This window comes from Crassostrea angulata, chromosome 3 (assembly GCF_025612915.1).
Source record: "Crassostrea angulata isolate pt1a10 chromosome 3, ASM2561291v2, whole genome shotgun sequence".
NCBI lineage: Eukaryota > Metazoa > Mollusca > Bivalvia > Ostreida > Ostreidae > Magallana > Magallana angulata.
This window is the reverse complement of record NC_069113.1, coordinates 39001051-39028938: the sequence shown is the minus strand read 5'-3', so window position 1 is coordinate 39028938 and position 27888 is coordinate 39001051. Positions and strand designations below refer to the sequence as shown.

General features: G+C 36.2%; 1 protein-coding gene across 11 annotated transcripts; it reads left to right on the top strand.

The window, feature by feature from the left end:
- Positions 1 to 15: 15 nt before the first annotated feature.
- On the top strand, positions 16 to 27888 carry LOC128175507 (spectrin beta chain-like). Of its 11 annotated transcripts, none has more exons than XM_052841165.1 (50): positions 16 to 171; positions 3783 to 3932; positions 5461 to 5612; positions 5944 to 6117; positions 6299 to 6471; positions 9972 to 10087; positions 10463 to 10575; positions 10779 to 10966; positions 11152 to 11334; positions 11440 to 11697; positions 11811 to 11949; positions 12082 to 12247; positions 12392 to 12636; positions 12872 to 13072; positions 13195 to 13311; positions 13408 to 13650; positions 13768 to 13970; positions 14103 to 14199; positions 14283 to 14411; positions 14529 to 14645; positions 14761 to 15036; positions 15161 to 15250; positions 15401 to 15478; positions 15844 to 15870; positions 17243 to 17415; positions 17513 to 17603; positions 17837 to 17983; positions 18113 to 18379; positions 18485 to 18615; positions 18782 to 18968; positions 19111 to 19311; positions 19581 to 19789; positions 19913 to 20117; positions 20252 to 20515; positions 20604 to 20714; positions 20843 to 21087; positions 21194 to 21332; positions 21450 to 21534; positions 21782 to 21873; positions 21962 to 22066; positions 22164 to 22273; positions 22404 to 22516; positions 22923 to 22970; positions 23900 to 24046; positions 24347 to 24484; positions 25217 to 25318; positions 25616 to 25709; positions 25804 to 25879; positions 26084 to 26230; positions 26467 to 27888. In XM_052841165.1, the coding sequence occupies exons 2-50, from the start codon at positions 3812 to 3814 to the stop codon at positions 26620 to 26622; spliced, it is 7389 nt and encodes a 2462-aa protein (XP_052697125.1). In that variant the 5' UTR covers positions 16 to 171; positions 3783 to 3811; the 3' UTR covers positions 26623 to 27888. The 11 variants fall into 11 exon arrangements, with proteins under 11 accessions (XP_052697125.1, XP_052697128.1, XP_052697129.1 ...); XM_052841166.1 differs by lacking the exon at positions 16 to 171 and adding an exon at positions 1940 to 2494; XM_052841167.1 differs by lacking the exon at positions 16 to 171 and adding an exon at positions 3217 to 3384.

Sequence of the window (27888 nt, the reverse complement as noted above, 5' to 3'; positions counted from 1 at the left end):
TTACTGCTATCGGCGAACTATATTTTACATAATTAAACAACAAAATCGGCCGGGTTGGGTTCCCGCAATCTTCAGCAGCCAGGACCGGTAGCTTGCATTTTTGATACCGTAAAATTGGAATTAATTCAAGGACATAGAAAAGAAAAATAGATATATAACTTATTGATATCGGTAAGTATTTTCAGATCAGATGAGGGGTTTATAAGTTGGAACACTTCACAACTGCTTGTATTTTGGTGTGAAGTCGGTTCAACATGGCGCGTTCGCTTTTTATTTGAACTTCAAAATATAGAATTAAAGGCGTACAAGAAATGACTGAAATTGAAGTTATAAATGTTTTTTAACTAGTCAAGAAGTTTTTAATCGTCTTTGATTGGAAAATAATTAATCTTCTGGTCTTGCTTTCAATATTCAACAGTAATTCGTACGACCTTGCAGATACTGATGCCTGAAACGTCATATCTTGGGGTTCCATTTTTCTAGGATTATCGATCGATTTCTGCATAATACATTGTTGTGCACTCTCATTCATTTAGGGCAGATAATAGTGTGTGTTTAATTATTGATATGGTATGAAATTTGAGTTAAACGCGTGTCAAAGTTAGTTTCAATTTTTAATGTTCACAATGTTAGATGTCCTGGGGGTCAGATTGTTTTTTGCAGATTTTTCTGTCATTTGTTATCAGTGTCGGTATGAGTTACAATGAAGAAAATGACCCGTCATGTGTAGTAACAGATTAAAACACTGGTGCCATTTTCATTAGGCACATGGTAAAGTAAGTTATCAATGATCAATGTCATTTTTGTCCCTATATTGTAAAGTGTTATACTCTGTCCCGAGTTTTTGCTTCCACCACTTTTTGCTTGATATTTCAATAATAGTAAATACCTTTGTGCTCAAACAACGTTCATCCAATAATATAAAAAATGTCCAGATTATTTGTTTTGAAACGCCCCCTATACCGTCTCAGGTTTCAATACACATCCCGAAATTGAAAGTCTACGGAGATTTTGCATTGCAACAGCCATAATTAAGCCTGGATGATAACGTTAAAAAATTGCGCGATGTATTCCGAGTGTATTCCGAATGAAGAGAAGATGTAAACATTCCCCATTATAAATCTCCGTAAGGAATCTGTTTTCGTTCCTGTGAATTTTTCTGAGTGGAAAGGGATAATTGTTCAATGAAGATATCTTAGATATATTTCCTTTTAACGATTTCAACTGTACTTCTTTCACAGGTATGTGTAATTTTATTAAAAATCATCAAAAAGCGATGGAAGCAATAACTTGGGACAGACTATAATCAATGAAAGTGAGGAGGTACACATCAACTTCTGGTTCATTAAGTTTAATGATCAATGAATTCTCTCTTCTCTGCTCTCAGGCTCGTTTTAACGACTCCCCCCCCCCCCCCCCCCCCCCTTTCCATTTCCTGCTCCATCTTCTTGAACTATAGTATTTGGTATAGTTGCAATGTATACAGAATGGGTTAACTGCACTGACTTAAGATTGAAACTATTTGAATAGGTTTTACTTTGTATAAGATTCCAATGTGCAAAGTAAGACTCATAAAATATGCAGTGTTGTATGGAGTTCTTGGATATTTGTGAACTCTATTGGGAAAACAAACAGTCAGTTTATACTGGCAGGAGGTTTGCTTTGTTCCTAATTGCAGAGATAAATGATCAATGTTAGTGCGGCACCTTTGTTTAATAATGGTAAATCAATGAGTCTGAAAACAGGCTACCACAGATTGATTAACGGAAAATTCATATTTATTTGTCCTAGTTAATGATGAGTGTCCATCATCGATTCAAAGTGATAAGAGAGGAATGTTTTAATTGGTGATTTGAAGATGTTGGCTGGTTTCAGTTTTGTCTATAACTCTATATCAATATTTTATATTGTTGAGTTGGCATCACATATTACTTGTTTTATTTAATTCATGTAAGCTTGCACTTTTGATACTTCTCCAAGAATCAGAGGAGTTTGGCTGACATTCAGAGGAATGAATCACTTTTATCTGACTTGAAATAATTGATCAAAGATTCCGATAAAACAGTATGATAGATCTGTATGCTGAGGTAATAACTTGGTATTATTGGCTCAAAGTTGTTGCCCATTGTCGTAATGATGGTAGAGGAGTGTTTATCTGTACACTGGAGGTATTTGCCTAGTGGTGACTGTGTTTTGTGTGTAGTAGTATACTGTTTGCAGATGTTGGGAGCATCATCCAGGAGCTCAGCGTGAAATCTGACCCGGTGGTAATTAGCTCCACAGCCCTCCCTATCTCATCCTCTCTCTGTGAACACTGTGAGCTTGTGTTTGCTGCTCAGGATGCTTCAAGGGAGAGATTCTTCTCTTCTGATAGTTTGTGATTTAGTCTAAAAAGCTGGATGTAAATTGTTAATTGGATTTTGTGTTTAGAGTCAATTACCCAGATTCTGTTTTTGCCTCTGCAATATTTTGGAAGGATAAGTCCCTTGAAGCAGTAAGTTATATTTTATGTTTTGGATGCTTATTTAAAAAAAAAAAAGACTGAAGAGGAATCTGATACACCCAAAAATAATTTCAATGAAAACAAATTAGAATATTGATATGTTTATAGGGTAATTTGAGTGTGTTCTCGAAAAAAAGGACCTGCTACTACAATATGCAGAGTTGTGATTGTATTTAAAAGTAGATAAGAGGGAGAGGATTGTAAAGTTAAGAGTTTGACTGTGGAGTATAGTACGTAATCTTATATGTACTTGTCAGATAAAAAAAGGACTTCATATTGAATGACTGATGTTATCAATTAGATATATGAGCAGTTTTATCTATCCAGCCAGATGATCAGACAATCATTTGCATTTGTCCTGAGCAGACAGCACACACTCGTTACATAATATGCATATTATCATCACAGGGCCCAGAAGGCTGTGAGACTAGGTCCATAATTGTGATTAAATTAGTTTAATAGCTCATTGTTACTTCAATGGTAGCACTTTTCAAGGGGCAATTATCAGCAGTTATGCATACAGGATGCAAGATTACATTCAAATGATCTGTAAGTGGGATAAGTACTGCATCCGCTGTTTTACACGGATGATCTTCTTGAAGGAAGAGGGAGAATGTTTTAAAAAGTAGTTGAACTGCAAAGGTTTTTTAGGGGGTTATTTTATTGTCTGCCACTTCATGTATTACTTGCCTGTGATGTAAATTCATATTTTCTGCATAAACACATTTCTGTCAGCGGCGTAATATTACATTCTGTTACACCATCCACAAAATGCAGATCAATATTGTGTTCTCTGCCATACAACACTTGTTGACGGATCATTTCTGCATTTAAACTTTCATTGGGGACTATTCCTTGCACCTTGTGCATGTGGGGAAAAGGTGACTCATTTGTTTACTCAAAATTGTATGCTTGTTGACTTGAAAAGGTATCAAAAAGAGTTTTGCAAAGAGAAAGTTAAAATATTTGCTACACAGGTGATTATTTCTGAAGATTTTATTATGCCTGAAATGTCACTTTTTAGTTTACTCAGATTTTATACTTGTAAAAGCAAAATATATTATCAATCAAATGCTTTTAGAAAGATATTGGTTCATTCCTCTTATTTTTTGTATGATATTTATGTGAATGTATGACAATTCGTCAGGCCAATTAACAATGTATTATTTAGAGAACCGGTTGTTTAGTTTTAAGCATTAGGAAAAGAAAGGCATTGATGTGAATATCTGTGGATTTTTAATTTGATACTTACCGGTACCAATTGCATTTTGTATTCCAGGTCAGTTGTGGCCAGGCTAAACAGCCGCCATGACGGAGATAGAGCAGTATAGTAATGGAGTCCGATGGGAGTCGGGGATGGACGAAGACTTTGATCCGGGAAGTAACTCCTCCAAACTCTTTGAAAGATCCAGGATCAAGGCTTTAGCAGGTACATTATATTGAATATTAGTATGAAAGCATTAACACTTAAATAAGAGCATGGGAGTTATAATTAAAAACTTGGCTGTTTTGTGTCATGAACATTTTTTATGAATTTGAGTGTTCGTGTGGTAGAAATTTTGAAAATTTGAGCCTGATTTGGAACAAACAAATAATGCAGGTGTTTTTTTTCATTCCCTTCATTGTTTAAAGTTTTATTGAACATAAAGTAGGTGCGCAAATAAACTTGGCGTGGCTTTAAACTTTACAAATGTAGGTCAGGTCATGTTCATTGACTGACCTGTCATTTGTACTGTGTACTGTAATTACAGACCGATAAATTTACACATGGCTTAAAAGGCTATGTTTTGATTTAAAGTTAAATTATTTCCTTTAGCATTCCTTATAATTGTTTCATTGAGAAATTTAGACTTTTAAAAATATGCAGTAACCTCTTAGAATGTTTTAAGTCATACCTACTACAACTGTATACATAACTGTCAAAGTACTGGTAAAAATTTTGCCAGGAAAGAATAAGTGACAATCTCATTAATTTACATGAAATTGTTCAGGTTCTTTGCATATTTTTCTCAATTTAGTTTAAGTTTTCAGTGGAAGTCAATTAAAACACTATTGCAGTGTTAGCAACTGAATATGCTGAGAGCAGTACTTTGTTCAAATTGTTTCCCTAGTGGTTGTGCATAATATCCTTGCTGTGTGCTCAGAGGAAGGAAATTGTGTCTAAGCTAGCTGTTCTTCTCACTCAATAATGAAAACACTTTACAAGACACTAGTATGACATTCCGTATACACTATTATAATATAATTACATACAAAGGTCATTGTTTCATTTGTAACAAAGTTAATAAAATGACGGATGTACTGTTTCGCTGATGAAAATTCATGGTTCCAAGTTACGGTTGTGAATTGTGTATTCATTCATTGAATGATGAAATGATCATCATTGCTGAACCTGGGGAATAATCTTACAATTGATGTGAAGCAAGGAGACCAGCCATTTCCTGTCAAAAGGCTTTCCACTGATGGCTTGTTTATTGATGGCAGCCATTGTTAATAAACTGTGTATAGCAAATGTAATGAAATCTAATGAAAGCTGACCTCAGAACCATGCTGAAAGATATAATACTTTTGATATAGTTAGTTGGAATGGATGAAAATGACATCCTCAAATGTTACATCAGAGTTACAAGAAAAGGAATTTTTTAAAAAGATTAAAAAGCTTACAGGTAAAAATGTGTACAGTCATGTGAATGGACTTCTAGGTTAAAGAAATGCAATAGAGTGGAAATACCAGCTGTTGTTCTGATGGTGTGTAACACACTGTGTTTATGATCGATCCTTTGTGTATTTATGCAAGAAAAAAGTTATACATAATGTGTGTTACGTGCAGTCAGTACACACAAATATTAGAGATGTTTTCTTTCAAGCATTTATGTTTATTAGTCTAAACAGATTATCTTTATTGAAAGAATAACAGATGAAAAAATAGAAATGCATTCTCATCATTAACATTACAGATGAACGAGAATCAGTACAGAAGAAGACATTTCAAAAATGGGTGAACTCGCACCTAATTCGAATGAGCTGCCGAATTCAGGACCTCTACATAGATCTCCGAGACGGCAAAATGCTCATGAAACTTCTGGAAATTTTGTCTGGGGAAAGACTGGTATGGAAACTACGGCAATATTTCTCTTCATCTCTCATTGTCTGTAGACAAGACCCAAATTGTCCAATATTGATTTTGCTTATTGCTTATAATGTTATTTATGTATATATCTATATGTGTGTATAAATAACTCAGTAGAGATCAAATCAAACTAGAGGGAGATCCATATCTTTCAAGTTTCTTAACTGATTGTATTTAGTACAAATCGATCAAATTATCAGTTCCACTTTCTTAATGAATGACTTTGCCCTTAATAATTTCATGTTCATTATCAATTTTGATTTTTCAATTGCAAGAAATCTATTGTCACAATTTTAACATCTAATTGCAGCCTCGCCCCACCAAAGGAAAAATGAGGATTCATTGTCTGGAAAATGTAGACAAGGCATTACAGTTTTTACATGAACAAAAAGTGCACCTTGAGAACATGGGTGCACATGATATTGTGGATGGCAGTTCACGTCTCACACTGGGTCTCATTTGGACCATCATTCTTAGATTCCAGGTTAGTATGCCAAATCTATGTCCACATGCAAATTCAGAACCTTTTATATTCAAGCATTTGTAATCATCGTACTTCATCCATACTACAATGTGTACAACTTATTTCCTCAATTACCAAACGTTTCATTTAGGAACTTGCAAATTAAGTAATGTTAATCATACATAATTTACTGTAATTGTAGATCCAAGACATTACAGTGGAAGAAACTGACAACAGTGAGACAAAATCAGCTAAAGATGCTCTGTTACTTTGGTGCCAGATGAAGACTGCGGGATACCCTAATGTTAATGTTCGTAACTTCACAACAAGTTGGAGAGATGGCCTGGCATTCAATGCCCTTATACACAAACACAGGTTAGGCAGTAGTTATGTCCCCTTTATCAGTCTAGATGTAGACTAAATAATTTATTCTTTTATAGAATAGAACTGATTAGAAATTCAAAATCCTTCAAAGTTTCTCCAATGCTTATATATCCTTTGAGTCTCTGGAAACTAGAAATGTTTGCATAAGCTGTAAGCAAAACATGGAAGAGAGAAAAAATTATAAGTGGCTGAGATTCCATCAATGTGTGTAGTCTGGAAGACTGGAAAAACAGCTGCCTTGCTTGTACAGGTTCTTATAAGTGATGATGTGTCAAGATCTGTAGCCAAGCCAACAGACTGTATAGTGGACATGCTTCATGAATCATGTCAGCCAATCAATACTTACAGATTACCCAGACCTATACTGCACTGTAGTCTTGGGAAATAGCAGTTATTACTGAGGTCAAGAAAGAATGCCTTAAGATAACAGGGAAATTGTCGTTTGAAAAGATATAACAGTATTTGCTGTGATTAAGATAATCCATTATTAAGTCAGCCAGCGTAATATATATTGGCTGTAGCGAATACCATGCTCTTCTTAAGTAGAGGAATGCAAGGACTCTAGTTGTCAAGATCAAGAATAGATGAAAACCTAGTAATCAGAAGTGTGCAGTCTGTGTTGCATTTTCTGAATCCTGTGTAACAACTGCCCAAATTTCTATTTAAATGAAGAATGCAGATAAGGGATGTTTTAGTTTCTAGACAAAACAAACTGTCAATGGAAATGAGCACTAAATGGCTGAAGCTATGACTAATGCATTCCCATTGAACAGATTAGACAGTTTGGAGTTCGAGGTGCTTCAGCAAAAAGTGTAAAGTGAAAACAGGGTGTAGACTCTGGATCAATTCATTCTTCACTGCTATTCTTGTCATGTTGCATTGTAGAAAAGTGGAATCCAAACAAGAACAATTTAGATATTGCCTCAGGGTATTATACACCATTCAGACAGAGAGCATTGCTATTGATTTTGTTTCTGCAATCATTCGTGGAGGATGCATTGCTTTGAACACTGTAGGTTATATACTAGTATAAATATCATTCACAGTTTGAGTCTGTCTATCAGTGTACAAGATATTGCACAAAAGTAATGACTGCACCTTGGCAGGTTTCCTGCATTTTCTGTAGAAGTGCTGAGGTATGGCTAAAAATAGATTGCCAATGGATGCTTGTAACTGGTGATTCACGACTGGTCATAATCAAGCCCTGCAGGCTAAATCTTGTTCAGACTCAGTCAATAAACCAGTCAATCTAGCAATCCAAGGTGAAAGATCAAGAGATTTTTTTGTGAATTAGATTACACACTACATTATTGTAATGAGGTTAATTTCATGCTTACAAGTGTAATGATTTTCAGTTGAATGTTGTTACTATGTTATCTCAATATCGAGGGTAAATCTATTTAAAGGAAATGAAATCTTGGTGCTTGAAATGGAGCCTGTATGCTAGTATACACACATACAATTATTAATAAAAAGACCCCTCCCAAGCACTAAATATATGTGTTATACAGCTTGTGTTATCTTTGGAATGTGGCTTATCTGGAGCACTTGTTTTTGTTGGAGTGAGAAAGATAGACTCAGCATTTGGCACATCTGGATTATAGATCAAAATAAGAACAAATTACAATTTAACTGTTACAAATATCAGAGATGCAAGGTCTGCATGGGTCTAAACTGATTGTATATATTTTGGCTTTATGTTGAGTGTAGTATGGTAAGTTCTGAGGTTTTCCCCATAGGTAGATGTTTATCATTTCCACCTGGTGTTCTGCCTCTCAGAGTTTGGTACTCTGGAATGTGGGTTACAGCTTGCCATGTAAACCCCCCTGTTTCTGTGGTAACAGGTTATGAAGGTATTTGCCAGAGATGTTATTGTGAACTTGACTATAAGACAATGAATTGTCTCTCAAGCCTTTTTGTTGAAGCTCACAATTATCTGGGTTATCTGTAAAAAGAAGAAAAAAAATAGTAAAGTTGAAAAAATTGCACGTTGAAATATCAGAGAGGGATATGAAAATGAAAGAAGCAAAGGTGGTTCTGGAAAGAGAATTTGCACATGAAAATTCTTAAAGGGATGTGAAAATGAAATAAGAAGTCAAGGGAATTCCCATTTGACCTGATTAAAACATGTTTATATTTTTTATCTTGTTAACCCAATATAAAGGTTTGGGATATTTAATAACACATTCCAGATGGCAGTTCAAGCTTATGTTACAGTATTGTTTATGCTGTGAAATGACCCATGCGGAGTCATTATCAGCTTTCAGGCTCCTATTCAGTTTGCCAACACCCATATCTACTTCAAGTAAGCATTTGCAAGGGAAAAAAAACAATTTGTCATTGTTCATTTAAATCTGAGTAAACAGGCAATGAAACAGGTTCAGGGGGTTTAAGGTTTATTGACTGATGATGATGCATGTGAATAAGAATTATGGATGAGTGTACACATGCATGACCTTGAATACATTTCCTCAGTAAGGCATTTCTACACTGTGGGTTGATAAGATCTGATAGCTTACATGTCTGATGGCCTGCAGAGAGACCAATTTACTCTGACTGGCTGGATACAACCCAAGGGACAGCATGCTAACACCTTGAATGTTTAGTTTAAATTACCCAACAAAAACTGATTACATTATTTATAAATACTCGACTGAGAGTCAGAACATTTTGTCAAAACAGACCAGCCCTTTAATAATTTTAGATAAACTTAATGTTGGTATGTATAGATGAGTTATGTAAATTCTAACAATAACAGTTTCACAACAATATTGATAGCTTTCTCTGCCTGTGATTAACTTGATAGTTATGTTTTGTGTGGGTGTGTTGTGTAAAGACTTGCCTCTTGTCGCAACAAGTGAATTTCCAGTTCTTGTTACTTGTTACAAAAATAAATCGCACAAACATATTTTTTTTCTGTTATGTTCCATCATGAGGCAACTGGTGGTACTTGATGCCGCAGCTTTTATTTTCGGTTTTCTGGAATCGATCTCGTGATCGTGTTCATATTGCATTCAACAAGGATTGAAAACTCACTCAGTGGGAACTTATCAGTATTCATAGCCTTCCCAGCCAAGCCCTACAGATATGTAATGCTATACCTATGTCTACCTATGTTGTAGTCTCCACCAGGTAGATAATGTCTGAGCATCAATGAATGGGGTAGATGTGACAAAGCATCTGTCATTGATTAAACCAATGTATATAGGTATCGGGGGTTTCACAGACAGTTTTCTAAATAGAATAGTTGTTTTCTTTGCTAACATCTACCAGGACCAGGGTGTAGATGTTTCTATATCGAGAGAGATCTTGAGAGATTACTTGTTGAAAGGTGTTTAAAGTTCATCCTGCTTTGTTTTCTCTGTTTTTTCTCAAAATTTATTTGAAGTATTCATTTGTGCACATTGCCATATGCTTACCAGCAGAACAACATATAATGAAACAGAGAATTGAGTTAAACATTCTGAGTTTTTTACTGTATTTGATTTCAGACCTGACTTGATCCAGTATGACAAGCTACAGAAATCCAATGCTCTGTATAACCTTAACAATGCTTTTGAAGTGGCTGAGGAGAAACTGGGGCTCACCCGTCTCCTGGATCCAGAAGGTCAGTACTCAATAGTGGTCACCCTGTTAAAAAATGGGTCAAACAATCTCCGTTAATATCATCAAGACAGTGCCCCCCCCCCCCCCCCAAAAAAAAAGGGGGGGGGGGTATCAAAACTGGCCAAATCTCAAATGTCATCAGATATTCCAAGACAATAAAAAACATGTTCAAGTCTAGAGATGTATAAGTGGCTAATTGAATTGTAATTTCATTGTTGATTTCCATTGCTGATATATCATTGATGACAATAAAATGGTTCAATGGTTTTTCAATATTGAAACATTAAATGTACCTTTTGGGGACATGATGTTAATAGGTATTACATGAACATACTTAGGCTACTACTTACATTTTGAATGTACTATACCTTTGCAGATTGTAACGTTGAATTCCCGGATGAGAAATCCATCATCACCTATGTTGTCACATATTATCATTACTTCTCCAAGATGAAGGCAGAATCTGTGCAGGGCAAAAGAATTGGAAAGGTATCAATATTCCCAAGATGGACAAATAAAGCTTTCATTTGTCTTTAAATTTTATATTCATTGATAAACATGATAAAAGTAAATTTATGGATAAGAATTGGAGACCAATGTGATTGAAAGATCAATGGTTATCAAAGAGGTTGTCTATATACAATAATGATTTAAGTGTATACTGTTGTTAATGTTCCTTTATTGGTTTACAGGTTATTGACCATGCCCTTGACTCCGATAAACAAGTCCAAGACTACGAGACCTTCACCTCTGACCTCCTAGAGTGGATCGAACAAACCATTGTCATCCTGAATGACCGACAGTTTGCCAATTCCCTGTATGGTGTACAGCAGCAGTTAGCAGCCTTCAACTCTTACAGAACCAAGGAAAAACCTAAAAAGTACAACATTCTTTTTTCCCCGTGGATGCAATTCATTAGGAATATCTTTTTTCAGTCTTTGAAGTCTTAAATAGCTTGGGTTAAAGGTCAACTGATAAATTGTTTTTGAATTGTAAATGTTTTGTTAGAAGTGATGGAGTTAAAATTAAAATGTCTTTTCATTGTGCATTCAATTAATTTTACAGGTTTGATGAAAAGGGCAATCTAGAAGTTTTGCTGTTTACTCTGCAAAGTGAGATGCGTGCAAACAACCAAAAACCATACCTGCCGAAAGAAGGAAAATTGATTTCTGACATAAATAAAGCTTGGGATAGACTAGAAAAGGCAGAACATGAGAGGGAATTGGCCCTCAGAGAGGAACTTATAAGGTAGAGGACATAATTACAAAAAGATAAAAGCAAAGCCAATTAAAATTCTTGCTTATAGTTCAAACTATCAGAGCAGGTGGTTGATTCTTCTAATATCATTTGCAGACAAGAGAAGTTGGAGCAGCTAGCTGCCCGATTCGACAGAAAGGCTGGCATGAGAGAAACCTGGCTGAGTGAGAACCAGAGACTGGTGTCACAGGACAACTTTGGAGAAGACCTGCCCGCAGTGGAGGCTGCCACCAAGAAACACGAGGCCATCGAGACCGACATCAATGCATACGAGGAGAGAGTCCAGGCTGTGGTGTCTGTGTGTTTTGAACTTGAACAGGAGAAATACCATGACGTTGAGAGGATCACTGCAAGGTGTGATAATAAATTATGATAAAGTTTTGGAATCTACATACATATGGTATGTGTATGTATTGAATTGTTTACATGTAATTCATGAGTAATGATTCCTTTTTACTGTGTTGTAGGAAAGACAATGTCATACGGCTGTGGAACTATTTACTGGAACTTCTGAGAGCTAGACGTATGAGACTAGAAATGTCCCTTAGTCTACAAAAGATCTTCCAAGAAATGTTGTACATCTTGGACTGGATGGAAGAAATTAAGGTAAAACTTTAAACTTTAGTGCTACATATTGTATTCTATAAAAGTTTAAACTCTAGTGCTATTTGAGCATTTATAAAATTTTCTTCATCTAGTTTTGGATTTGCATGATTTTATATGTTGTTTTGTTCATAGGCTCGCCTGATGTCTGAAGACTATGGTAAACACTTAATGAGTGTGGAGGACCTGCTACAGAAGCACAGTCTACTGGAGGCAGATATCCACGTCCTGGGAGAACGTGTCAAGACCGTCAACACCTCAGCCATGAAGTTTGTGGATGGGGATGCTGTGGAGGCTGGAGGTAAAAACCATTTTTAACTGATTTTGTTAAAAAAATTTAACATGTAATTGATATATGTTTGGGAAAAGGAAACAGTTTCAAGTTTACCATGGTATTATTGAATTATTAAGCAGTAAAGTTTTACTTCAAATTACTGTTTTAAAGGCTACCACCCAGCAGATCCTAAAGTTGTGCGTGACCGCATGAAGACCTTGGAGGATGCTTATGAAGAGCTTGTTCGACTGGCGGCTGAGAGGAGGGACAGACTGGAGGACTCGCGCAAACTGTGGCAGTTCTACTGGGACATGGCGGACGAGGAGGGCTGGATCAAGGAGAAGGAACAGCTCATGTCCTCGCCCGACCTGGGCCGCGATCTCACCAGTGTCCATCTGCTGCTCAACAAACAAAAGGTAGAATTTGTTTAAGGAAAGCTGTAGTATTTATTTTATTATCCATCAGGTCTAAGATAAGTATAATTCAGGAGTTGATTTTCATGTAGATAGATAGTGATTTTAACATTACAGATGATTTTATATACTTTTACTTTTGGAATGAATACTTTTCTGATTTAAGATAAGAGGACAGAAATTGTCCACTCAGTAGTTAGAACATAGAAAGTGAAGTTTATATTTTTGCTATTTACAGCAAATGGAGGATGAGATGACAGCACGACACACACATCTACAGTCAGTGCTGCAGGTTGGTTACGATCTCATTACTGCCGGAAACTTTGGAGCAGAGAAGATCCAGGAGAGGATTGATGAGATCAACCAGAAATGGGAGAGTCTCATTGACCTGGCCGCCTTCAGGAAGAAGAGGCTCAATGAAGCAGTCGACTACTATCAGGTTAGCAACCATTGAATCTACAGTCTCTATTGATATTTTTGATCAACTGATGATAAATGTCTCCTTCATGCAATTTTACTTTTGGGGGGTTTGCTCATTGATTGTCTGGTTGTACATTGTAGTTCTTTGCTGATGCTGACGATGTGGATGCCTGGATGTTTGACATCTTCCGCATTGTTTCCAGTGAAGATGTTGGCAAAGATGAGGCCAGTGTACAGTCTCTACTGAAAAAACACAAGGTAAGATTCAGGTCTTTTGAGTAAATGTGCTTGACAGTTTTTGAATTGTACATTCAGTATCAAATGATAAAATTATTTTTGCATTTGTTTATGCAGGAGGTTACAGATGAGCTGAAGAACTATGAAAGTACCCTGGCTGCTCTTCATGAACAAGCTGCCAACTTGGGAGAACAGGACAGAGAATCTCCTGACATACAGAACAGACTGGGAAGCATTGACAACCGTTACCAGGAATTACTGGAACTGGCCAAACTCCGCAAACAGAGGCTGCTGGATGCCCTTTCCCTCTACAAACTCTTCAATGAGGCTGATGGTGTTGAAACATGGATAGATGAAAAGGTTTGTGTTGAGTTGTTTTTGTTGTTGAAAATTGAAAAAAAAACCAGGGTAATTTTGAATTTTGAGCACAATTTAGTAATTTTTATGACATGTTGAAATATTTTTTTTGGAAAACAGGAGAAATTCTTGACCACCATGATCATCACTGATGACATTGAAGAGATTGCCATTATGAAGCACCGCTTTGACAGTTTCGAGCATGAGATGAATGCTACTGCCTCCAAGGTGGCTGTTGTCAACCAGCTGGCCCGTCAGCTGCTGCAGATCGAACACCCAGGAGCTGCAGAAGTTATTAGCAGACAGAATCAACTTAATGGAAGGTCAGTGAAATGAAAGTAAAGTCTGATCAATGCTCAATTATTCTTAAATGGAATGCCTGTCATAGATATAAGCAATGTTTGTTTGTTGTACTGTGGTGTGGAATGAGCTAAAAATCCTTACGTTTGTTGTAGCTGGAACAACTTGCGAGATCTTGTTGACCAGAAGAGGGAAGAGATCAACATTTCCCATGGTCTTCAGAACTTCCATATTGAGTGCAATGAAACCATTGTAAGTTGTGTAGATTTAGATTTTGTTAATCAGCTGTAGGACAATATGTGGTAGGATGACTAATTTTATGTTTATGTTGACAGAGCTGGATCCATGAAAAAGCTAAAGTTATTGAGTCCACTGATGAGCTTGGTAATGATCTGGCTGGTGTCATGACTCTACAGAGAAGACTGAGTGGAATGGAGAGAGATCTAGCTGCCATCCAGGCTAAGGTGAATTCTGCTGATGTACCATATCAAACAGTGAAATAAAACAAAAAGATGACCGTTGTACAAGTGAAATATAAAAATCGTGTGAAATACACTGTATATGATGTTTTTGTTTTGTAGCTTGAGTCTCTGCAAGGAGAGGCAGAGAAACTGCAAGATACCAAGCCTGAGGAAGCTCAAATCATCCGAGAGAAGATTGCGGAGATTAACAATGTCTGGATGGATCTCAAGGACATGGTGAGCTCTTGATATGTTTGTCCTTGACTTTATTATGCATGGAAGAATGTTAAAGATTCACATTTTTGAAGGGGATTTAGAATTTCAAGGTTCACATAAAAATCAATTTTTTTAGCTGAGGGAGAGAGATGAGAAACTTGGAGAGGCTGGAGAATTACAGCGTTTCCTTGGAAACTTGGATCACTTCCAGCAATGGCTGTCTCGTACTCAGACCACGGTGGCCTCAGAAGACATCCCCAACAGTCTGGCTGATGCCGAGAAGCTGCTCAACCAGCACCAGCAGCTGAAGGACGAGATCGACGCCTACGCCCCTGAGTATGCCAAGATGAAGGACTTCGGAGATAAGGTCACTGAGGGACAAGAAGACCCCCAGTACATGTTTCTGCGCCAGGTATACAAACTTTCTACTTGAGTCTTGTATATCTTTTATGACTTAAAACAATGATCTGAGATATTTCATGAAAATGTGTGAGTGTTTACCAAATATATGTTTTGTTTTGTCCTGATTTCCACAGAGATTACAAGCTCTGGACAGTGGATGGGAGGAATTACTTCAGATGTGGGAAAACAGACAACAGTTGCTCTCTCAGAGCTTAAACCTACAGGTTGGTTCATTTAGTATTTACTTTTGCTTAAGTGAATTTTAATACTTAAACATGAACAATGTACATATTCTATGTAAGCCATAAATAAAATGTTGATTTGAGGTATACTTTGTTATCAAATGCACATATTAAATCATGATTGTCTTACAGATGTACTTGAGAGATGCAAAACAGGCCGAGGTGTTGCTTAACCAACAAGAAAACTTCTTGTCAAAGGAGGAAGTGCCGGTATGTATTGTTTCGTTCTATAGCACTAATTCTTGAAATCATGATTGCACATTCCATATTGCATGCATTTCCATGCATATGAATCTCATCTTTTTCTCATATACTTCAATCTGTTATATAAATACTGTATTTTTAAAAATAATATTCATAGCATTCAAAGTAGATAGCCAAAAAAAAAAAATGGATTACAAACTTTTCAATTTTTTCATGCACTCTGAATATTTAAATATTGAATGCAAATGCACAGAATGAAAATGCACATCTAGCCAGCATGTTTGATAGTGTGTCATGTGAATCAAATGGCTGACATCGACACAGCGGTCAAGTGTTTTCATTGGTAATGTGTTATGTCATGTTTCCTCTAGTCTTCTTTGGGACTTCTTGATAAACAGGTAATGTTGTTCCATTGGTTGTGTCAATTGCTGTGCGTGTCTGATGGATAAACCTTTATTTTTGTCCCATTTTTTTTATTTCTTCTCATTTTGCACACCTTGCAGTCAGACAGGAAATCATTTCAACCAGGAAATTATTTTCTGTATGACATCAGCTTTGTGACCTGTGTCCCCAAATCCACTTTTAAGTTCTTTGTTAGAGTTAAATCAGATTCTCCTTTCAATGTAGATGATAAGCCTTTTACCTTTTGGTGGTATTTTGTTTTATTTTGATAGGAAGGTAGATGTTGTGGTTTTTCTTGTGTTTTATGAAAAAGTATGAATACATAAACAATCTTAGTTTTGCTTTAACATGATAACGTGAAGATTAAAATATCTAGTTCTGGACAATAATATTGATGTGTCTTCTAACTGTTGTACATTAATCTTTTTTGCTTGAATTGGCATGTACTGTTTGTCTAGATATTTTTTTATTGTATAGTAATGAAACTTAAAAGAAAACAAAAAGTTACAGCAACCTTAAGAATCTTTTACAGGATTCAGTGTTAAGAGGTCCAGCAAATGTTATACCATAGTTTGATATAGGGAGAAAAGCATATTAACATCTGGTAGGGGGACTTGTTTATGTCATTCTGGCAGCTGATTAATTGAGTTGTGGAAGATGTTACAGCTCATTAAAGAGGGTTACAAGATGTTCCTCCTCAAAAACACAGTTATTTATCATGTACTATTTCTGTTGGTTTTCAAATAAATCCCAGAAAGAGAAACAAGCATTTCAATTAACCTGTCACTTATTTCAGAGGTTTATAATTAGGTAATGTGTAGTTTGTAGGTAAACAGTCATTAATCTGGAATTTGGGATATCTAATCATAATTTTTGCACTTTAAATACATGTATATTTTTGTCAAAGAAATGATTTTTATGACCAGATTGTACAACTTGTATATTAATATCAGAGGCTAAACTTACATTATTTATAAAATTGTATACCAGTATATAACCAGATATGCTTTAGATTTTTTTTCAAATCATACAGCACACTTGATATTCCAATAAATCAATGAGCACTTAGAAAAACAGATGTTAGAGAAATGAACAAGATCTTTTTATAAGTCCCAGTAAAAATAAACTCATCTATTTATGTCAAAGTTGAAAGTTGTGATAAAAGTAAAAGATTTAAATAGATTTTATGGCCTTTCTTTTTAACCTTATGTTCAATGCATGTAGTCAAGATTTTGAGAGACAAACTGACACTGAATAGTGATTCTGTGTTCTTCAGTAGTAGTAAATGTCTTTTTATTGAAGATTTCAGTATTTTTCCATCTTTCCAAATTTTTGTGATTACTGGTAATTATGTGCCTTGTTTATCAGAACACTCTGGAAGCAGCAGAGAACTTGATCAAAGCCCACGAGGCATTCATAACCACCACGGATGCTAATGATGAGAAGATCAACGCAGTTCTGCAGTTTGCTAACCGCCTCATTGAGGACCAACACTATGCTGCTGACAAGGTTCACAAGAAAGCAGAGAACATCAGTGAGAGGTATGTCGAGTCCCCTTGTTGACTTGTTCTTTGTCTGTCATTGTTTGATGTGGAGAAACTTTCAGAGATCCTAATTTGTTACATAACTGTCTTACAGACGTGATGTGAACCGACAGAGAGCGTATGAACAACTTGAGCGTCTGAAGGACCAACTGCTCTTGCAGCAATTCTTGCAGGAATGTGATGAGGTATAATACATGTTAATATTATTTCACAAGCTTTCTTGAAACAAAAAATTCTTAGAAAGTCAAGTGTCAATAGCTTTTGAATATGAGCAATAAACATTTTTTTTTAAGAGTCAATAAAAAGCATTACCCCCACATTTTCTTTTCTCAAATAGTTTGAGATATGGTAATTATGTCTTGTGATGTCATTTTGCTTTTGCTACCTACATTTTTGTAACCTCTAATTTGACTTTCAGCTTCGAGACTGGCTGCATGACAAGATGGCAGCAGCACAGGATGAAACCTACCGTGATGCTAAGAACTTGCACAGCAAGTATCTGCGCCATCAAGCTTTCGAAAGAGAAATTGCTGCCAACAAGGAGCGCTTGCAGCGTCTCATGCAGGTAAGACTTGTCTCCATCTTTCTCTGAAAACAATTTTGTTTGTTTATTAATGTTTCATTTGTAGATTGATTGTGCTATATGTAGACTGAATTAACTATTTTCAAATCTGTGTATTTTTTGTGGTTGCAGTCTGGTGAAGGTTTAATGCAAGAGAAACCAGAATGCAGAGAACAAATTGCACCTATTCTTTCGAGCTTGCAAGAGCAGTGGGACGAACTAGAAGGAACAACCAAGTCCAAGGCTGAGAGGTTGTTTGATGCCAACCGTGCAGTGATCTACCAGCAGAGCTGTGATGACATCGACGGATGGATAGAACAGCTGGAGACACAGATTATCACAGCAGAGGAAGGCGCTAGAGATCTGACCACCGTCAACCTTCTTATGCAGAAACAACATGTAAGCAAAAGCAAGCTTCATTCAAATTGGTGGTCAGTTCTTAATTTTGTCATAGATGAGAGGAAATGTCAATCATTTATTTTATGTTTCTGTATAATTCACCAGCAACTGGAGTCTCAGATGAAGATTAAAGAAGGACAGGTAGCAGAGCTGGATGAACAAGCCGTCATTCTGAGGAAGGTAGATCCACACCAGGAGTCCATGATTGAGGCAAGGAAGGCCCTCGTGGCAGAAAGGTAAGGGAACACAGCAGTCAGATTCTCACATTGAATCAGAGATTGTTAGACAGAGCTTTATAGATATTTGGCTTGTCGAGAAAATGAAGCACAATTTTCTCAGAACTTTCTTACAAAGTTTGGTATAGAATAAATTATTCTTTAATTCGTAAATTTTTATCCCCAGATTCTCCAAGATTCAAGAGCCGCTGATCAAGAGGCGAGAACAGTTGGAGAAGGTGAAGAGAATCCACCAGTTTGTGAGAGACGTGGAGGATGAGAAGTTGTGGATCAGTGAGAAGATGCCCCTCGCTACTTCTAATAGTTTCGGAAACAGTCTTCTTAGTGTTCAACTTCTGACTAAGAAGAACCATGTAAGCTTACAAACCAACCATTAAATGATTACTCCATTCTGTAACTAGATACATTTGTAGCTGTGTAACCAACAAATCTGAGGTTTCCTAAGTTTATGTAGATAAGAGAGATAGATTTTTAACTTGTGAACCTTTGTTTCAGTCGTTACAAACTGAGATAGAGAACCATGAGCCAAGGATATTCAGTGTAGTAGAAGTAGGCCAGCAGCTGATAGATGAGAGGCACCCTCAGTCCGAGGAGTTCACCGCCCTCATTGACGAGCTAATGAAGATGTGGAATGACCTGCGTGCAGCCATTATAAAGCGCGACGATCGGCTCAAACTGTCCGACACAGCACAACAGGTGGGTGTATCACAGAATTGCACCATATATGTCTTTGTGAAGTTGTTGATTTATTGTTTTTATCGACAATTTTTCAAATGATAGTTTTGTTTTGCATTTTTTTTAATCTTTTCTTTATTTCAAGATATAAACTTCACAAAAATTCTATTATGTCCTATAAAAATCTTTCCAAATCAAACAAAAATTAATAAGTTTGCTTCATCTTTGCAAAATATACGGTATTGTTGTAATGTTTGTTGATGTTTACATTAGTAATGATGTATTTACAGTATTATTACGATGCCTCTGAGGCTGAGGCCTGGATGAGTGAACAGGAGCTGTACATGTTGGGAGAGGAGAGAGCGAAGGATGAGATCGGGGCTCAGAACTTCCTGAAGAAACACCAGGCTCTGGAGAATGCTGTCGTTGACTACGCTGATATTGTGCGACAGCTGGGTGAGAGGAGCAGGAATCTGATCGCTGATGAACATCCAGAGAGGTAAGGACTTCTTGTTTGCTAAATTTTCCAAAATCAGTTGTCAACTAACATTCAAAACAGTTAAAAACAACACATTCTTAAACTTAATTTATATTAACAACACCTTTTGTCTCTCCCTTACAGTGACCAGATAGCTGTCAGGCAGTCCCAGGTAGACAAGCTGTATGCTGGTCTGAAGGATCTGTCTAACGAGAGGAAGAGCAAGCTGGAGGAAGTGCTCAAGCTCTATGTACTGAACCGTGAAATTGATGACATCATGCAGTGGATCGCAGAGAAGGAATTGGTGGCAGGATCTCACGAACTCGGTGCTGACTTCGAACATGTCTGTGTAAGTACAAAGCATCAGAATAAAAAAGCTTTGGAGTACAAAGCAATAAAATATGAAGTATATTTTAATATCACTCTGTCTTATTGATTTATAAAATAAAGATATTTTTTAACACCGTTTCTTGTATGTTGCAGATGTTACAAGACAGGTTCAGGGAGTTTGCTCGGGAGACAGAGAGCATAGGAACCGAGCGAGTGACCGCTGCTAACGACAACTGTGATGCCCTCATCATGGCCGACCATTCAGACTCGGCCCAGATTGCTGAATGGAAGGACAATCTCAATGAAGCTTGGAATGATCTGTTAGAGTTAATGGACACCAGAACACAAATGCTTCAGTCTTCCTGGGAACTGCACAAATTCTACCATGATTGTAAAGACATCTTGGAGAGAATACTGGTATGCTTCCTCTGGATGATGAAGTTAATGACTGTGTGGCTTTACCTTGAAATGTTTGACAACCTTTTTACCATTACATTGTTTGTAGGAAAAGAAGAACTATATTCCTGATGAACTGGGCAGAGATGCACAGAGTGTTGCTGCTCTTCAAAGAAAACACAACAACTTTGAAAACGACCTTGTCACTCTTGGAGTTCAAGTAGGCATTGATAGGATGAAATAAATTAAAATTAGAAAAATTATTTTCCATTCCTCAATTATTGACACACCTAAAGCTGTAATTTTGCTTTGTTATAGGAGTTTAGATCTGTGAGTTTGTATTTCTAGGTCCAAGCCATACAGGAGGACTCTGGTCGACTACAGACTGGTTATGCCGGTGACAAGAAGGCTGAGATTCAGAACCGTGAGGCGGAGGTGGTGGATGCCTGGAAGAACCTGAACCTGATGGTCAACTCAAGGCGAATCAAGCTAGCCGATGCCCACGACCTGTTCAAGTTCTTTAACATGGTCCGTGACCTCATTCTCTGGATGGATGACATCATAAGACAGATGAAATCACATGAGAAGCCAAGGTACAAAATGGATTATTTAACATCATGTTGATCTATATGATATTTGTTGCAAAACATGTATTTTTATGAGGTTGGATTTTAATTTGTTATTTTTATTTTAAAACAGGGATGTCTCTGGTGTTGATTTGCTCATCAACAACCACCAAAGTCTGAAGGCAGAAATTGATGCAAGAGAAGAAAACTTTGCTATTTGTATTAACTTGGGCAAAGCCTTACTGGAAAGGAATCACTATAGATCTGATGAAGTAAGTACATGTATCAAGTCTTTTAACCTTTTAGTACATCATAGATTGAACTCTTTGTTATGCATTCTGAGCCTAAGTAATTGTCCATGGATTGAAATTGTGTTTTGTGTTTTACAGGTGAGAGAGAAGCTGATACAGCTGACAACGGAGAGACAGGACATGACTGACCAGTGGGCCGACCGATGGGAGCACCTCAAGCTCAGTAAGTCTGCCACAGAGTCTCATCATGTACAGGTCTCATCACTCTGTAAACTTGTTGATCTGTTAGTAGAAACAAATTTAAGGCTAGAGAACAAATACATGTGTATTATCTGTGTTAAGTTAATTTGTTAGTGTTAAGCTTAGTTGTCTGAGAATTCAGTCTTGAAAAGTAACAGTTACTCACATTTCTGTTCAAATTGTCATTGGAGAAAACCCCAATTGTAATGGTAAATGTTTGAATTTTACAGTCCTAGAGATCTACCAGTTTGCCAGAGATGCTTCTGTAGCAGAGGCTTGGTTGATGGCTCAAGAACCTTACCTACACAACCACGACTACGGGGTAAGTTAATTGGCTAATGCTTTTATCATTGAATGTTGATGTAGTTCATATTATATTTCTAAACTAATTTGCTGGTCATTTTTTGTAGGACACTCTTGATGCAGTAGAAAACTTAATCAAGAAACATGAAGCTTTCGAAAAGTCGGCGGCAACACAAGAAGAAAGATTTACAGCATTAGAAAAATTGACAACAGTAAGTGACTAGATTTGTTGAAAGCAAATTGATACTGTTATGCTCAGTGTGTAGGTACATAAAATTCTCTAAATTGGAATGTTTTTTATTTACATAGTTTGAAATAAAAGAGCAAAAGAAACAAACCGAAGAGCAAATAGATATTGTTAAAGAAAGAGAAGAGAAACGTAGGCAATTAATAGCAGAGTTCTTACCACCAGAAAAACCGTAAGTATTGAATCAGACTGTATACATGTACTTGTTTTTGTAAGCTGTAATTAGATTGTAATAGTGATTAAACTTGTGTGCTTGTTAAGTCTGTGTTTACAGTACAGTATGAATTTGTATCTGATTGTAGACCTACTCCAGAACCAGAGGTTGTCGAGTCAATCCAGGTCCCTGTCCAGGAGACGCCTCAACAGGCCGAGGCGGTACAGGGTGCCTCAACCTCAACAGAGGAACCTCAAGGAGGTGGGTAGCAACAGAATACTAATAATCTCTTTCAGGTACAGCGCAGAGGAGAAAAATGTCAGGTTGAGGCTCAGCAGAATAGGTTTTCTTATTACATGTAGTGCAGCCAAATGAAGGCTTGGTTCTTGTATCCATGTAATTTCTTTTTTCTAGTTTTTGTTGCTGAATGAATGTCACAACAAATTTTTCAGTTTCTAGCTTATTTGTTCTTGTATAAGCATTGTCAGAATATTTCTCTAAATGTTCATGTACAAGTGTATATGTTTAGAACAACGTTTTCTATAAAAGCTTGACTTTCTTTTCCATTTTTGCTCTTGATGTGAATTATTTTCTCAGTATTGTAAGCATGACATAGCTTTACTCTAATGTATCAGTGAATGAATATTAGCTGTTCATTTCAATACAGGGGCGTCAGAAGATGGATCACACACACTACCCAAACCAAAACGCCGAGGTGATTAGACTTGATTCTTTACACTGTATACAGTTTGGGTTTGGAGTCATAATAACCAGACACATCAGTCATTGCCACATACAAACTTATATCTTCACTCATTGATAAATTGCCGCATTGATTACAGACTGCTTGCTCAGGGGCTTCTTGTAGAACTAATATGCATCCTGCTTTCATCCATGTGTAAATTCACTAATGTTCTCCCTCTCATTCATAAATTTTTTTCAGTGAATATGAATTTTGAGTGATGATGTAATAATGATTTTAATAATCCTCAAATCAGATATTATTGGAATAAATAAAAAAAAAAAAAAAATAACCAACTCATTTTCTTCTCAAAATATAAACTGAAAGATTCTAATATGAATTTCGCACATTCACTTTGATAATGAATATAGAAAGAGCTAGAAATTAAAGCTGATTTCCTTATTGATTCAGTGCATTTAAATCATTTCTCATGCATGGATTCACTTCTTCTTATCTAGTTTCACAACAGCATCTATCATTTTAATACCATTGTTTTGTTTGTTTACTAATCAAAACTGATATTTAGATAATTGTTTTATTTATTTTAATTTGTTCATTGCTGGATAAGTTTAAAATCTTGATTCAATGTTTTTGGCAGAAGAATAAGGGGATTTTGATAAAAAATTTTGATTGTTCCATTTATCATGTGCAAGTTACTCTGATTTTGGAAAGGGAGAATCAAAATTTTAACTTCCAGCAAAGCAGAGTTCTGTTATTTTTGGGGGTAATCTGTCACTGTTTAAATACAGTACCCATAAAGTGAAAAATCATTACAAATATATCTTGAGAAAAAGAATACATGTATTAAGTAAAAAACAGTGACAGATTATCAGTAGACTGTGTTTTGGTTATGGTTATTTTGTTTAGTTTGTCTGCATGTATTTGTGTTTTTGTGTCGTTAGATAACTCATCCTTAGATGATTCAGCCTTTAGTACGGACTCGAATAACGAGCAGGCCTCTGAGAGTTCGAGTGCACCAGAGTCGCGGGCGGACCGGCCCACACCGAGGCCGCGACCCAGTAAAGGAGAGTCACCACCGTCCACCTCAAGTAGGTCAAGGTCACAGAATGTACCCTCATCTCTGCATCGTTCTCATATCAAACAGGGATCTCATAACTCTATATCGCTCTCATTTCAATCGGAGAGGTCATATCACAGCATCATGTATCGGAGAATGCCTCATCATCATCATCATAAACATGGAAACAGAATAACCTTTTGTACACTTACAGCTTATAGATTGTGTGTGGCATGTGAAAGTTGATGTGCATGTAAATAGTAATCGTTTCAATGTCATGATGTAGCATGAAGTTGATTATAGTCACAAGTAGTTACTAACCTGTTTACAGAAGTGCCTGAGGGTAGGCCAACTGACTTCCCCCGAGGTAAAAAACCAATTGGACGGGAACAGTTGAGTGAAATAACACGGGAGCCTTTACGCGGGGCTGAGATGGCTCGCCTCAGTCCGTATGACTTGTCCATGTCTAGTAAGAAAGGCAGCTTCTGCTTTGTACCCAAGCTTTAGGTTCTCTATGTACTACATTAGAAAGCTATCTGTGCCATTTACATAGCTTACATTATATATATATATATTTGTACTATAGCTATTTAAAGGTTTTGATAATCTCCTAGAATCTTATTATTAAGGTAGAAGATTAGCAATGAATTTTTAAGGAATAATCTTGATTAATCATCATAAATGATTAATGTAAATTTTTGCAAAATGCTGAAAGTAATATAAGTTTATGTACTGTAATATCATATATTTTTGTATTTATAAACACCATAGTTTTTCACTTAAAGATTACATACATGTATTTCTTGTACCTGGGTTACCTACCCCTTTATTTCTGTTGCCCATTTCAATAAAGGCTTTTTTTCCCTTTGGTTTGCAGTATCAATCAGTTGCCTTCAAGTTCAAGTAAATGGGTAGTTTTCAGTTTGTGGTTCAATGTTACAATGAATGCATTAACATTTTGTATGAGCAAAATGTCCACATAAATAGCATATCCCTGCAGTTTATTTCCTTCTTGGTTGAGATGGTAAAATAAATGTTTTCTTCGTCAAATGATAAGGTGGAAGTTGATCATGTATTCCAATGTATATAGGTTTTTATTTGGTTGGATGACTGGTTTAGACTTTAGTGGAATGAAATTGGGTACGGTTTGTATGGAGTCAGATTCTACTTGCAAAAATAAAACTCTAATTGTTTCCACTAGCCAAAGACAAGAGTCGGTCTCGTTCTCTCTCTCCCTTTCGGAAACTGTTTTCTCGAAAGCGCGACAGGGGCCGTAGCAAAACGGATGTGATTGTCCTTCAAGGTACAGAAAGCGCAGTGCTGCATACACTACTCGTGTTGCCAGATGATTATTTGTTATATATTTATATCTATTTATACGTATATTTATCTTATTTATATGTATTACTGTTAACAGCTTAAAATTCTTTACTAATATCATTCATTTGTTATACTATTTTGCTAGTTTCAAGTTTATTTTATTTATCATGATACTCTTTGAAATGTAGTATGATGAATGATTTTTTTTTGGCTCTTTTTCATTTTGATTTACTGATGAAATGTAATAGATGTTAGACTGAGATTTGACTTGTGTTTGTAGAATTGCCATCCACTAGTGCTGAGTCTATCCGTCACGAGGGAACTCTTACAAGGAAACATGACTGGGAGCATGAGAATAAAAAGGCACATAACAGGTAAACAATTGCTCATGTTAAAAAAGGATAAAGTCGTACCATAAACATGCATTGAGATTGTGTGAACTGACTGTGTGATGTGTTCAATTCGCAGATCTTGGGATAAGGTGTATGTTGTACTGAATGGAAACTTGTTGTCTTGTTACAAAGACAAGAAAATTGCCAAACAGGTAAGATCCTTACGTATGTGGTACATGAACAAAACATTTAATTCATTTATGAGAAAGAATCACTAAAGAACCTATTAAAAGATAAGATAAACATAAATGGTGAAGTACAGCAACAATGATTTTACAACAATTTCTATCACATTCTTACAAATGTTTTAACGAAATCAGAGAGATGTAAACAAACTGTGTTTTGTGTTTTGCTAGGATCCTGGTAGTTTGATTCACCATGAACAGCCAATAAACTTGTCAGGAGCCGCGTGTAGCAGGGCCACCGACTACACCAAACGTCCTCATGTGTTCCGACTCAAGCTCACCAACGGAGGAGAATATCTATTCCATGCAAAGGATGACGTAAGAATTTAAAATCATACTTTGAATAGTAAACTGAATTCAAAACTATTCTGTGTACAATTAACTGATTATTTTGTCAATTGAAATAGTACAGATTATATTGAAATCCTTAATATATGCATATTATATTAACATGTATATTCTTGCGGAAAGGACTGACTGAGGAGGAAAATATTCTTTTACCTCTTTTGGAAAACATTACATCAAATGGAATATATTTTTCTTTCATTGTTTAGGGAGAAATGGACTTGTGGATTCAGAAAGTGAATTCAGTGACTGGAGCGGAAGGCACAAGTGTTCCCTCCAAATCTATGACTCTTCCTGCTCGTGTGGAGGGGGAGAAAGAGGGGAAGAAGAAGAAAGCAGGCTTCCTTACACTGAAGAAGAAATAGAACTACACTACAAATCTAGGACTTTTTTCTATTGAACAATTGAATCTCGGAGAAAGACTTGCAGAAATGGAGGTTTTGGATTATCGTTTAAACTTTTTAAAAGTGTTGAAAGGGGATGTAGTTTTAAAAACTGGAGTTTTTAATTTATTCGTATTAACATTTTTGTATACTTTGTTTATATAGGAAAAAATCTTTTTAAACAGATTACATTAAATCAAATATTGTAAACAGTTTTCATGAAAGGATATATGTGTATTGTGTGTAGTCCATTTTAATGTCTCGCTAAGGTTGCCCTGTCTTCATTATGTCACTGTCGCTCTCCCATTGGAGCAGTTGTACCTGCAGTTTGGACCAATGAATATATGGTCTGAGCGTTGAAAGGTTGATCATATTAAAGGGGCATTTTAGATGGTTTTTGTGTTGTGCTTATATTGCGAATTTCTCGAGTGAAGATTTGTCATAAACTGTGGTGTATTTCATTCAGCAAGTGCCATGAAGGATGTCATGTCTGAGAAATGTCCTCTTCTTCAATGGCCAGAATTAGCATAATTAGGAGGAAGACTAGTTGTAGGGGATTTAGATTCATACCATGTATTCTGGGACATGTGCAGTATCGATGTCTTCATTAACATCTTAACGGATGTGTCTTTAGAGTAGGGTCAGAAATATTCACTTTTGCGGAACTTTTCTGTTATCACAAATTTAATACATAAAAACCTGCCTTTACCATGTACCTTTGCATTATGTATAGCACCTAATTTCACAGTATGTACAGATGTTGTTAAAACTTCTATTGAATGATTCTGTTATTTTCAAATAAGTGATTATTTAAAGGTTTTCGCTTACTATTAACTAAAAATTGTTGTGCAAATAATAATCAACAGAGCAGCTAGTTATTATTATTTTTCAAAATATGTCTTGTTTGTAGTTGTTTTTGTTTGACTTGATTCACTTTCCTGTGTATAGAGGCAGGCCTGTAGCGTTAGCTGTTTGGAGTTGTAGCCCTCACCAACATTCTGTTAACTATTAAGACTAGCATGAAATAAGTTTGCTTTATTATACAACTGTTATCCTGTGTATCCCTGTTATCTTGCCTGGCCCCCTGCAGATAAATGTTAATAAGTGATTCATTATGTTCATTTGCTTGTAAAGTGATGTCACATACAGACTTTATGTTATCATTTACTTTTTTTTGGCATTCAGAAAAGAGCCCCTGGTTCTTAACTTGCTTCAAGGAAGGTGACAGGCTTCTACGATTTTTTTTTT